The sequence below is a fragment of the Phascolarctos cinereus genome, unplaced genomic scaffold (genome assembly GCF_003287225.1).
Source record: "Phascolarctos cinereus isolate Bilbo 61053 unplaced genomic scaffold, phaCin_HiC Scaffold_4;HRSCAF=312, whole genome shotgun sequence".
Lineage (NCBI taxonomy): Eukaryota > Metazoa > Chordata > Mammalia > Diprotodontia > Phascolarctidae > Phascolarctos > Phascolarctos cinereus.
In genome coordinates, this window is record NW_027555847.1 from 16,432,862 (window position 1) to 16,446,229 (window position 13,368).

At 49.3% G+C, this 13,368-nt stretch overlaps 1 protein-coding gene across 1 annotated transcript in view; it reads left to right on the forward strand.

Moving 5' to 3' along the window:
• Positions 1–13,368, forward strand: part of ITGA9 (integrin subunit alpha 9) — a 354,182-nt gene that overhangs the window by 39,201 nt on the left and 301,613 nt on the right. Inside the window, exons 5-6 of the mRNA XM_020979532.2 lie at positions 3,964–4,031; positions 9,559–9,688. Coding sequence (XP_020835191.1) covers positions 3,964–4,031; positions 9,559–9,688 — 198 coding nt within the window. The remainder of the gene's footprint in view (positions 1–3,963; positions 4,032–9,558; positions 9,689–13,368) is intronic.

Genomic DNA, 13,368 nt, shown 5'->3' on the forward strand with positions numbered 1-13,368 from the left:
CATCCCCGTAACCAAATGGAATAAGACAGTCCCAGCCAGAGGAGGATTTGAACCCAGTGATCCTGTCTTCAAGCTGTGCTTCCTCAAGCACAACCTTCTGCCAGCTCTTCCATAGCGCACTGGACTTGGCACGAGGAAGACCTGAGTTCAAATTTGACCTCAGACACTTCACTGTGTCGCCCTGGGCCAGTCGCTTCAGTTTCTTCTGTAAAATGAGGATGATAGTAGCCCCTACCTCACAGGGTTGTGAGTCTCAAACAAGATAACATGTAGAGTGCTTTGCAAATGGCATATAAATCCTAGCTGCTATTATTAGAATAGAAGAGGTCTTAATAATACTAAGTAGTATTATGACAACTCGGCTCATTTTGGAGTCAGAGGACCTGGGTTTGAATCCTAACTGTCCTCCTGGGTGAGCTTCACTTTCCTGGGGCTGGAACCGCTGACCCCTGAGGACCCCCCAGCTCTGGGGCCGGCAGCCCAAGAGCTCCACCACCACTTTCTCTTTTGGGTTCCCCAGTGTGTATCAGGTTAGTTTTTCCTTTTCTGTCTCAAAGGCGTGTTCTCAAAATCAGGAAGATAAGTGACAACCACAGTCAGATTCTCCCTCTTATCTTGACAGAGGAGCCATTCTCCCTGGTGTGAAGGGAAAACATGTTCCTCTGGCCTCCCTTCCCCTCTCTCTCGAAAGAGCCTCTCACCCAGGGTGGGTCTAGGCTCACCAGGAATGAGGCAGGTTATGCACTGTGGGAGCACCTCCCAGCCCAGACTGGGAGCCAGTGGGATGGTGAGCTGGGTACACTTATTGTTTGTGGAGGAAAAGCCCTCCCTGGCAGAGCAGGGTCCTGGAGGCCACACCCCGCCTCTCCCACTGCCTCCACGCTGGTACTTCCTGGCCTCTTCTCACCCTCTAAAAAGGGTCACTTTGGGCCTTGGCCTCAGCTTTCTCACACCCTCTGCTTTGTCCACCTGCCGAGCGGCGCCTAAGGAGACCTCTCTGAGTAGCTCTGGCCATCCTGCTCTGCCTGCGCTGGAGGCAGAGACGTGGGCTTCTTTAAGGGACAGGGCTGGCTGTGGCTGGTGGGAAGAAAGGCATGCAGCCGAGGAAGGCCAAAGCCTCTTTCCCTTGGTACCATTTTATGTTTTGACTACTCTAAGGTTTTAAATGTTTTATTGATATCTTTGTGTTTATATTTTATTTATACTATATATATATATATATACATATATATACATATATATATACATATATATATATACATATATATATACATATATATATACATATATATATACATATATACATATATATATACATATATATATATATACATATATATACATATATATACATATATATATATATACATATATATATATATACATATATATATATACATATATATATATATACATATATATAAAAAATATCTTTTGTGTTTTATTATCATTTCCAGATCTATCCTCCCCCTCCCCTACCCAAAGAATTAACCCTGCAATCAAAGAAATAAGATAGAGAGAAAAAAGTGATTTAGCAAAACTGAATCTGACAGTATACAAAGGGTTCCACACCCACAGGCCCCCCACCTCTGTAAAGACGGGAGGAAGGGTTAGCATTATTTCCATAGTAATGAACCGTGTTAAATTTTAAAATACTTAAAAAAAAACCAGAGGTGGCTAATGCTGTGAGAGCAGAGTGTTTTCTGTTCCCTTCCCAACCCATAAGTGGTGGGGACCGGACCAACAGTCTGAGGCCTGATTATCAAGGCCAGAGCAGGAAGAAGAAGGAAAGGAGAAAGCCCAGATAATGATTCAGAATTATAGTTACTGCAGAGACCAAAGGCTATCTGGCATCCAGAGGGAGAGAGACCGACCTCAAGTATACACCGTGGAAGCACTGAGGCCCAATGCATATGGCGGCCAGTCAAGAAGCATTCCTTGAGCTCTGGGTCCCACAGAACCGAATGACTGCTAAAGCCTCTCGTGTATTTCCCAGCCCCTTAATTGTGGCTCCTAATGACCTCACATTCTTTAGTTCTGTGAACATTAGTTAAATCAATGCTTGCTACATGTTAGGCTCCATACTAGGTGATGGAGATACAAAGTTAGCTAAGACACAGCCCCTGCCCTCGGAGAGCTTACAATCTAGCAGGAGCACAAGATGCCCACCGGGATGAGTGATATGACATCCAGAAAGGCTGCTGCTCGTTCTGGGTGGCATTAAGGGAGGTCTAGAACTAGGAATGATGGAGGTGGTGCTTCCTATGTCCTTCGAGGTAGTCTGTTACGAAGCATTTATTAAGTGCTTACTGTGTGCCACCCACTTCTTTGGGTGCCATGTTTTGGGAAGGATGTGGGCACACTGAATGGAGTACAGCAGGTGGTGGGAGGACTAGGGGGCACACTGAGCCGAGTGAGAGTAGAGAAGACTTGAGGGGCTGGCTTCAAGCGTTTGAGGGGCTCTTTGTAGGACGATGAGACTTGTGCTCATTCCCAAAGGGGAGAGCTGGGAGCCATGGTGAGGCCTTCAGAGGAGCAGGTGCAGCCTCAGAGCCACACACACGTGCGCGTGCACAATCTGCCTCCAGCTTGGAGGTCTCCACAAGGGCAAAGAGCTACCTTTAGTGGTAGTGAGTCCTCCATCGCTGCAGAGGGAGGTTCTGGGTGAAGTCAGGCTGTCCTAGACTGCGTGAGCTTAGAAGAGGCCTTGGGTTAGGGTTAGGGTTAGCGTTAGAACTGGAAGGGATAGCGCATAGCAGGTGCTCTCTAGGTGTTGGCTGTCGCTAAGTTTTCTTCCAGGAGACCCCATCCCAGAGAATTCTTTTCCAGGGAGGCTGGACAGAGCACAGGGACTTCTGGTTCTTGGACCTTCCCACCACCTCCTTGTCTCAGATTTTTACTCGGGATATTTGGAAGAGAAGTGGCCTACCCAAGGAGGGGGTGGACTGCCACTCAGTGGAGGTCTTTCAGCAGGGCTTGATGGCCCCTTGTTGGGTTTATTGTGGAGGTATGGATTGGCCTAGACGGTCACTGAGGCACGGTGCTAAGGGAACCCAAGAGGTGGCTGTGGGGGGCGCTGTGGAGAGAGTTCTGGGCCCAGAGTCAGGAAGACCCAAGTTCAGATGCAGCCGCAGGCATGTACCCACTGTGTGACTTTGGCCAAGTCACTTAACCTCTGTTTGCCTCAGTTTCCTAAGCTGTAAAATGGAGATCATCAAAATACCTCCCAGAGTTGTTGTGAGGATCAAATGAGATAATATTTGAAAAGTTCAGTTAGCATGGTGCCTGGCACATAGTAGGTGCTTAATAAATACTTGTTCCTTTCCCTTCCCCTCTTCGATTCCTCTCTGGGCCTCAGTTTCCTCATCTGTAAACCGAGGCTTCTAAGGTCCTTCTGGCTCTGAATCGTATGACCCTGTGACTGCTCAAGCTACCCCTGGAGTCAGAAGACCCAAGTTTGAGGCTCTCCTAGTGACTGTGTGACCTTGGGTCAGTCTCTTACCCTAAGACCCAGTTTCCTCATCTGTCACTACTGTATATATTAGAGAGAGCAGGGGTTTTAGAAACCATCTCGTCCAACCCTTTCATTTTACAGATAAAGCCAAAAGAAATGACTTGCCCAAGGTCTCATTGGTCATAAGTGACAGGGGCTGGATTTGAACCCATAAACTTACCTGCCTCCTGCAGCTCTCAGTCTGTGGGCCTCTCAGGACCACATGGAGATCCAAGGAAAGTGTAGGAAGCACGTTCTAGCCCCCCCCATAATACCCATGAGCTGTGCTCTCCATGAACACGAGCCCCCCTTTCCAAGGCTTCTGGACGCCTGTGATTTCCCCACTTTGGCCTGGGGCTCAGGGCTTCACTGCGGCATTGGAGAAACTGAGAGCAGCCAGCGCTGAGCCTCCCACAGCTGGCACAGACTGACCCCTCTGTGGTTTTCTCTCCCCGTTCTTTTCCACCTAGAGTATAAGAAGAAATACGGGGAGGAACACGGCTCGTGCCAGGCTGGGATAGCAGGCTTCTTCACTAGTGTGAGTATTGTCATGATGTGTGTGTGGGCTGGGGAGGGCAGTGGTGGTGTCTTGGATTATTGTTCTTCTCTCCTATGGGCTAAAAGAACCTGCCTGGGCCTCAGTTTCCTGATTTGCAAGATGAGGGAGTTCGACTTCACAGCCCCCAAACATCTTTCTAGATCCAAGTCCTTGAGTCTCTGACCCTAGGACATCTCTGGTCTTCAGTTTCCTCATCTGTGAAATGATGATTTGGTGGCCTCTAGGGTCCCTTCCACCTCTAGCCTGAGCCTTTGAACCACATTGAAATAAGCCTTTGGCTGTCCTGCTCGAGAGAACAGCCAGCACCGTGTGGGAGTGAGTAGCGCCATTTCCATGGTGGTTTGCAAAGTCCTGGGTTCCCCTGGGGGTGCTAGGTAGGCCACAGTGCGGCTGCCACCTGAGAGAAGGCTTAGACTTCTTTGGCCTCCCAAGGCAGAACTACGAAGAGGGTGGAGATCGCAGAGGGGAAAACGGAAGATTATTGTACAAAACAATTGGTTAGCAAGGGGTGCTGGCCCTGTATGTGGGGTGGGCTGCCCAAGGAGGTGGTGGAGGTCCTTCTGTGAGGCTCGGTGACCCCTCGTTGGGCTTATTGGGGAGGTATGGGTCGGACCAGATGGTCACCGAGGGCCTCAGCTCTGAGATTCTGAATCAGCTCTTAGGAGGTGGGCTGGTTGGCCTTGGTACTGCTTAAAGGGCTGTCGTCTAGAAGGATTAGACTTTCTCTGCTTGCCCCGAGAGGGAAGAATTGGATGCAACCAGTGGAAATTGCAGAGGCACATTTCAGCTCAGCGTAAGGAAAAAAAAGCCAGTGTTTCAACAATCGTTGAGTCGTGTCTGATTCTTCACAACTCCATTTGGGGTGTCCTTGGCAAAGATACTGGAGTGGCCCTTCTCCATCTCATTGTACAGGCGAGGAAACTGAGGCAAATAGGGTTAAGAGACTTGCCTAGGATGATACAACTTGGAAATGTCTGAGGCAGGATTGGAACTCAGGAGGATGAGTCTTTCTGACTCTCGGCATAGTGTGCTATGCACTATGGCGCCCCCTAGCTGCCCAACAATTAGAGCTGTCCAAAGTCTGCAGGACCCCCTTGTTGAGCATGTGGTAGATGTGGGGATTCTTGGTAAGGGCAATCAAGTTACTGTGTGCTAAGTGCTGGGATACAGACCCAAGCAGGGAGAAAGGCAGCACCTACCCTGGAGGAGCTTCTAGTCTAATGGAGGAAGATATGCAGCCCAGGAAACAGGAGAGGGGGATGGGGGCAGGGGTGCATGGTGGATGGTGTCCAGGAGGGGAGTCCCAGTGCAGCCTGGAGAAGACAGCTCCCTTTCCATATCCACGGGGCAGGCTTGTGGAGTGAGGCAGGCAGCTCAGCGGTTTTCTCTTGCTGTTCTCACCATTAAGTGGTTCCTCCCGGTCGAAGGTGGCCATTCATATCTTTGGTTGTGTGTTTCTTCATGAACACAAACGTATGTTGTATGTTGTGTGTCTATCTGGGTTTAAAGAAAAAAGCCTTTAAAATTGTAGATGCTTTTTTGGCCAGCATCAAACGAGAAAATGAAGTGCTTTTCAAACTTCACACTGCTCTGGTGGCTTAAGAGCTGGATGCTAAAGCAGAAGAGGGGTCTCCTAGCTTGCCCTGGAAGCCCCAGCCCCTTGAGGTGCCTCATTCTCCCCAGGGACAGCTCGAGGTGTTAGGCTGTCCTTCCTGACCTCCAGCCTCCCTCTGCTCCGCGGTCTCTCACGGAGCAGCTTCACGCTCCCGGTGACCTTGCGCGGGGGTGCGGCTCGCCTGGGATGCCAGGCAGGCGTGCTGTGAGGTGAGGGCCTGTGAGGCCATGGGTGGGATACGCGCCTTCCCTTTGGGTAGCGCTGGTCAGAGGCAGCTGTTTCCTGGCCTCTCTGTGCTTGGCAGCTGCTGTGGGTTCCCAGGTGCTCTCCGTCCCTTCGCTCTTCCCGTTGTTCCAGAGATGCCTTTGCTCCCTGTCTCCTGGACCTCAGCTGTTTTACATGGAGCAGGAAACACAGATCAGTGGGGGTCAGCTGGGCAGCTCCCCAGCCCTTGCCCCTTCAGCATCCTGCCATCCCCGCTCGCCCTCCAGGGGCTGGCGCTTACCTGGTGCTGAGCTTGGGAGGCATAGCAGCACAGCCCCTCCGGCCCAGCCTGTGGCTGAGGCCCCTTAACACCTGCTTGGCCTGGAGGCTCACCCTGAGCTTCTTGTGGTCTGTGAGGTGTGAAGGGTGCAAGGGGCCTCTGCGCTGCTGGCTTTGCCGAGGTCTTGTTTGCTCAGTTTCATTCTTCTTTTAAAGTTAAATTTTACTTTTTTTTCTACTTAGCAAGCATCTATTTTCTGTCCCCGTCCCTAGGTAATGGGGATCCGTGTCCTTGTTCATTATTGATCCTCTAGAATTACAAGGACCAATGGTGATTCCAGAGACCACTGGTGAAGAGCAGTTGTGACAGAGACGTTGACTTCAATGTACAGTTTAATTCAACAAGCATTTATTAAGTGCCCGCTGTGTGTGAGGCATTGGGCTGGTGCCCACACATACTAAGACAAAAATAAGCTAGTCCTGCCCTCAGGGAGCTTCTGTTTGATGGTGGCTGCCAGAGCTAGAGGCGGAAGCTGGAGAGAGGGGATGGTGTGCGTGGAGGCAGGCCAGGGAGCTGGAGCAGCGTGGTGGGTCCGGGAGGTGGAGGATCAGGGAGGTCACCCCCACTTCCTTCGAGTCTTCACAGGTGGGTCATGGGGGAGAAGGAGCAGATTTATTCTGATCAGCCCCAGAGGGCAGAGCGGGAGCAGCCCGAGGTTTGTTGTAATGAAAGACCCCTTAGCAGCCCTTGGGCCAGTGCTGGCCTTGAAGGTAGAGGGCTGGGAGGTTGTCTGAGGCTCTTGTTCTCCTGGGGAGGAGGCTTCATATGGCCTCCAAGGACCACACCATCTTTAGAGCTGTGATCCGAAGTCCCCTCCCCTCCCGAGCCTTAGTGTCCTCATTTGTAAAAGGCCTCTGAGGTCATTTCAAGACCAGGTGGGTGATCCTCTGCTGTTGGCAGGAAGGGAGAAGCCCTTCTTGACAGATGCTGTTGATGTTTGACACCCTCCAAGCCCCCAGCCCCATTTTGACTGAACATCTCAGGGCCTCTCCTTCCTCCCCGCTGGTCATGGGCCTAAGCATAGGGTAGGATGTTCCAGCCTACTGCAGCTGGGGAGCCCTTGGGAGGAAGCCATGGGGGAAGGAAGGTGCCGGCCATTTGTCACGGGGGGCTTCCTCTCTAAAGCGTGTCCTCCCAGGCCCTCAGGATGACAGTTTCATATGCACTGGTCCCCTATTTGCTCCTTCCTGAATGATCCGTGGGGAATCTCATATCTTGCCCTCTCCCATTCTGTTTCTCACGCTCTCTCCGCACTGGGCACCACATTCAAAGCCGCATTTCCTTCCTGCTCTGGCCTCTTTTCCACTTCCTCTTTAGTATCGCTGTTCTCAGTGATGGGCTGTGCATGTCCGTTCTGAGGACACGATTTCACAGGCCCATCTACTGTGGGACATGTCCTGTCCTGGGTGACTTTGGGAACTAGCATCTGGGTTAGAACTGTGGGCTCCAATCCTGGCTCTGTCACCCACGGCCTGAGTGACCTTGGATAAATCACTTAGCCCCTCCAGGTCTCAGTTTCTATATCTGCCAGATGAGAGAGTTAGATTAGATGGCCCTGAGTCCCTGCCAGCTCTAAGCTGGACTCTAAGTGCCATGTTGCTTTGTATGGAGCCGCATTTTGAATCCTGTAGTAGAGAAGGCAGGGAACTTTCATAGGATCCAAGAGCTGGTAGAGCCTCAGAGGGCATTTAATTCAACCCTCTGATTTTATAGATGGGGAAACTGAGGCCAGAGGAGGTTATAGGATTATAGATTGAGAGGCGAGAGGGGCCTCATCTAATCCAGTCCCCTAATTTTTCAGATGAGGAGACTGAGGTGCTCATGTAACTTGCCAAGGGTCACACAGGCAGGAAAAGTCAGAGACAGACAGAAATGTAATTGTTGATGTCATGATTTTCTGGCATTTTAAGGAGTGGTCATAAGGGATACTGTGTTTTCTCAGTGGGAAATGTGTCCCAGTCACCCCTGTATTACAAATACTGATCTCAGAATATGCTAGCACCCTCAGTCACCAAACTGTACCAGAATTAAACCCTGGGAACAGACCCATTTGTTACCCACAGTCACTCATACATAACAGTGATCCAGGAAGACTCAAGAACAGTGCTTTTAATAAAATTCACACTACCAAATACTCTGATTCCAGGCTCCTTGGGGCAAGAAGCTTCCAAAATGTAAAAGCCCCAGCAGAGGATGTTTGTAATGGAAGAGATGTGTGACATTACCAGTCTCCAACTGAACTCACACCTTCCTGACTCCAAGTCCGTGTTCTAACCACTACCCCATACTCCATCTCCACAGTAAAACCTAGTTTTACTCAACCAGTAAAACCTGAGGCTGGATTTGAATTCAGGTCTTCCTGACTTCAGGCCTGGTGCCCCACCGCCACCCAGCTGCCTCCTGTAATTGCTGTTGGATTGTTAGGAGAAACTCATCACCAGGTGGGCAGCAGAGAGACCATAGATAAGTTATTGAGGTCCTCATGCTCTGTCCTGGGGGAAGCAGCAGCCAGTCGGGTGAAATCATGTGGCTGTGGAGTCCCAGGCCTCTGTGCCTGGGGAGGTCTTCCGTCTGCTTTGGAGAGTATCTGCCTCCTTGCGGGCTGCCAGGACGTCCACGGCCACTTCTGGCTGCCTTCACAGTCCTACCTCTAGCGGCCCATCCCTCCTTCCTTAACTTGGGACTTATCACCTTCTGTGGGTCTGGAAGGCAAAGAAGTGACCTCTAAATCTGTGTAAACGGAACAGGAGCCCCATGTGTCCAAGCTTCTGGTGTGGGTCACAACCACAGCAGAGAGGTGCTGGGCCCTGAATTCAAATCCCACCTCTGTTATTAGTTCTGTGTCTATGGGCAAGTCATTTAACCTCAGTGTTCTCATCTGTCAAATGGGGATGATGTCCCTTAGGGTGCCGAGGTGCCCTGTGCTTGTCTGGGGTTGTTGCCATCACTGTTCTTTTCCTTAGCATCAGACCATCCAAATAGAGCTGGGAGAATCAACCAATACAACCGACCCATTATACAGATGATAAAACTAAGGACTGACACTCAGGCTCTCTGCCTCCAAACCCAGCATGCTTTCCACCGCGTCTTGCTCATCTTTTACATTTCATGTTGCATGATTCTGGAGCACTTTCCATAGTGAATGGCTAGGAAATGGAGCAGACTCTGGGCTCTTTCCTCATGAGCTCTTCGCTCTTGCCCATGTCTCCCAACCCCTTTGGCCTTCAGGCTGCCATGATATCTCTCGGCAGGACAGAGGCTTGGTGGTCATGCTGAGCTCTCTCCATTCCCTCGGGCCATTTCCTGCCAGACTCTCATTCCCCTTCCCGTGTGATTCTCTTTGACAGGAGCTGGTCGTGATGGGAGCTCCGGGTTCTTTTTACTGGGCGGGGACAGTCAAGGTCCTGAACCTCACAGACAACATGTCCTTCAAGCTGAATGATGAGGCCATCATGAACCGGCGATACACGTACCTGGGTGAGTGGTCTGGGGGTCGCTGGGGGTCCTGGGGCTGCTGGGAAAAGTGGGTCCAGAGCTTTCAAAGGACCATTCCACCACTTTGAGTCCAAGGCCTCTTTAAAACATGATGCTTCCACTAAGTCAACTTCTGGAAGGGTTGGCTTAATAATCCCATCTCCAGGATGGTCAAGGGCTGAATGGGGCTGTGAGAGTCAGAAAGCAGGCACGGAAGTCCACCGGGTGCTGCTGTCTTATCTCCTTGCTTAGCCGTCATCGTAGGCATGTGACCCTTTTTTTTAATTGACTAGAATTGTATTTGGAGGGGATCATGCATTCATTTGGCCCTCCATTTATTCATTAAGCACACACACTTCTGCAGAGCACTCTGCCAGACAAGTATGGGGAAGTACCAAGCTTAGGTGATGCCCGGTTACCGCCTTCATAGACCTTGCACAAATACAGAAAATGGGACTATTCTTAAGTGCGTTAGGGGGAGCCAAAACAAGGCCCCTATGAGGTCTGGAAAGGCTGTTGCTGACCGGGGGTCAGAGAAGGCTTTTCTCTAGGTTTTGAGATGCACTTTAAAGGGTGGATAGGAATTCAACAGACAGAGTTGGGCAGTGAGGACATTCTAGTCCAGAGGGTAGCAAAGGCAACTGAGTCATCAGAGCGCAGGACGTGTCTAAGAGACACAGAGTGGTCCAGTTTAGCTGGAGTGTAGCAAGTGTGGAGGGATGTGGTATGGACTCAGGCCGGACAAATAGGATACCGCCAGGCTGTAGAGGGCCTTGAATGCCAGGCAAAGGAGTATGAATTTTTTTTTTTGGGGCAGGCTGCTAGGGAGCTATTGAAGGTTGTTGAGTAGAGTAGTGTTGTGTCTAGATCTCTGCATAAGACAGATTATTTAGGGAGTGGTCTAAAGATTGACTTGGGAAGGGAAAAATGTAGCAGAGAAGGCTTTTGTGGGGCAGCTAGGTGGCGCAGTGGATAGAGCACCGGCCCTGAAGTCAGGAAGACCTGAGTTCAAATCCGACCTCAGATCAAACATTTGACACATACTAGCTGTGTGACTCTGGGCAAGTTACTTAACCCCAATTGCCTAAAAACAAACAAACAAAAAACCAAAAACCAAAAAGAAGGCTTTTGCGATAGTCCAGGCAGCCAGTGAGTGACCGTGTTTATTTGGGCACAGTGGGAAGAGAGAAAGCTGGGTGAGCAGGGGGTGCTGGGAGGGGCAGACTTCTCAGGGGGCCAGGGCTCCAGGCTGAGGTCATATGATATTTATGGTCAAATGCAGCAAATGTTCTCCGCTAAAAATAATGCGGTAGCATCCTCCCACTTTCCACCAGGCGTCTATTTGGGTTTCAAAGGGAACCCTTTAAGCCGGTTGGAAATAGCCACGTTAAGAGGTAAAAGCCATCCTGATGGACAGCAAGCTTGATGTTAAGCTGTAATTAGGGCTGCTTATCATGGACTTCCCTTATTTTCCCAAACCTTTTAATCTTCCTAAATGAAAAAGGAGCCAGCAGGTGCCACTCAAGGTGATGGTGGGCCAAGTGTCTGTGCATGCGGGGGACACACACACACACACACACACACACACACACACACACACACACACACACACACGTGCGCGCGCACGTGCTGCTGGAATTACAGGCTTCTGTTCTTTCATCATCTTTCAGCAGTGAATTAGAAAGCTCCATTTAGGACAAGTTCATCAGAGGGGGCCCCACCCTTAACAGGACTGTAGGTGGCTTTTAATGGGAGAGCACTTTTCTCTGTTTTGATCAGACATTTAAGAAATATTGTTTTCCTTTGAAAGACAGTGAAGGCCAATGCTTCCTGGCCGCTGGCCAGGCAGGGGTGCTTCCTCTGCCAGAGCAGAGAGCCTTTAGGTAGCATGGCAGTGCCCTGTCCTCATGTCTTACGTGGAACGCCTTGGATTTCTTCTTAGAAGAAGGTGGTCGATGATTGGTGCCTCCATTATTCTACATGCTATTTGCTTGGCCATTGGAGGAAACCCATCGCCAGTTTGATGCTAAGATTTGAGTCAGGGAAGGAGAAGCAGAAATCTCAGCTGTCACCTGGCACCGTCAGTCTTGGGCAGGTCTTTTCATCCTGCTCTTCCCTGCCTTTTATTCGAGGATGGTCCCAGCATCAGGGTCTGGCTGTTGTCTGAGGGTGGCTGGAGGCCTCATCACCAGCCGGCCAACCATTTGACAGTGAAGTTTTTGGCCAAGTGACTCACATTTTGTTAATTCAGATAAATTTAACAGCAGAGAGAGGTTTCCTAATGATCAGCTAAGCTCTTAACTATCATCCTTTGTTATTATTGATAACACATGTGTTCAAAAAGAGCTTTGAAAGAAATCTGCATTGAGATAAGAGTGGGAAAATATAAGCTCAAAGTTACAGTTGATTCTCTGACTACTCATACTCACTCTCTTCCAAATGTCCAAGTCAGTTCAATGAGCATTTATTAAATACCGACTGTATGCCAGACATTGAGCATCCAAAGACAAAAACAGAAACATTTGTTGCTCAGAGAAGTCACACTTTACTGGGAGGAAATAACATGTATGCAAATCACTGATATGCAAATGAAACAGCATGCATGCAAATCACTGGTATGCAAATGAAAAAAACATGCATGCAAATCACCAGTATGCAAATCATAATGGATGCCAATACCAGGCAGTCAGTCAATAAACATTTATGGAGGGAAGACTTTGTGCCAGACGCTGGTCAAGCAAATCGATTGTAGCAAGGACAGTTAGCCTTTCCACATCGTGACTTTCCCCACTGAGGTTTCGACACATTGAGATGAGGGTCGACATTAGAAATTAAATGGAATTTTTTGGGAGTTTTGTGGAATCTACAGATGATATGCAAAAGCAGCAGCTGACACAGAAAAAGTTTAGAAACTTAGAAATGCATAAGATATGTGTATAGTATTATATAATATCAACATATTTTATCTTTTAATACCATAATAATTCAGACTTCTTCTGAAGGGAGGGCCAAAACATTTTATGGGGATTTTCCAGACTGGCCCGTGTGCAAGGAAGGGACAACTGTATACCTAAAGTAAATATGAGGTAATTTCTGTCTGAGGAGGAAGTGCTGATAATTGTTGACGTCAGGAAAGGCCTCTTGTTGGAGGGAAGTTAGAGTTTCCAAGAGGCAGAGTTGAGGAGGTAGCCCATAAGCATTTATTAAGTACCTACTGTGCACCAGGGATTGTGCTAAATGCTGGGGATACAAAGAAAGGTAAAAGACATTCTTTACCCTCCAGAAGCTTACAGTCTAGAGAGTATTCCAGGCCTGGGGCACAGCGTGTATAAATGCGTAGAGGTGGAAGGTTGACTGGAGAATGACAAGGGGAGTCCGTTTACTTGGAGCACAGTATGTGTAAGGGGGTGTCGTAGGAAAGAAGTTGGGGGAGATGGACAGGATTCACCTTCAGATGGAATTAGGATTTGTTGAAAATTGGCTGAACGAGGCTAATTTTTGCAGGCCAGAAACGATATCCAACCTATCTGAAAATTGATAGAAAGGATGAAATGCTTAGGCCAGAGACGGGCATCTTCCCCCTCTTCTGCCCAGGCGCCACCTTGTTCTCAGGCACATCTCAGGGCCTGTCTTTCTTCCACACCTGGAGCTGTCCTTTAAAGACATGTTTTATTTCAACTCTC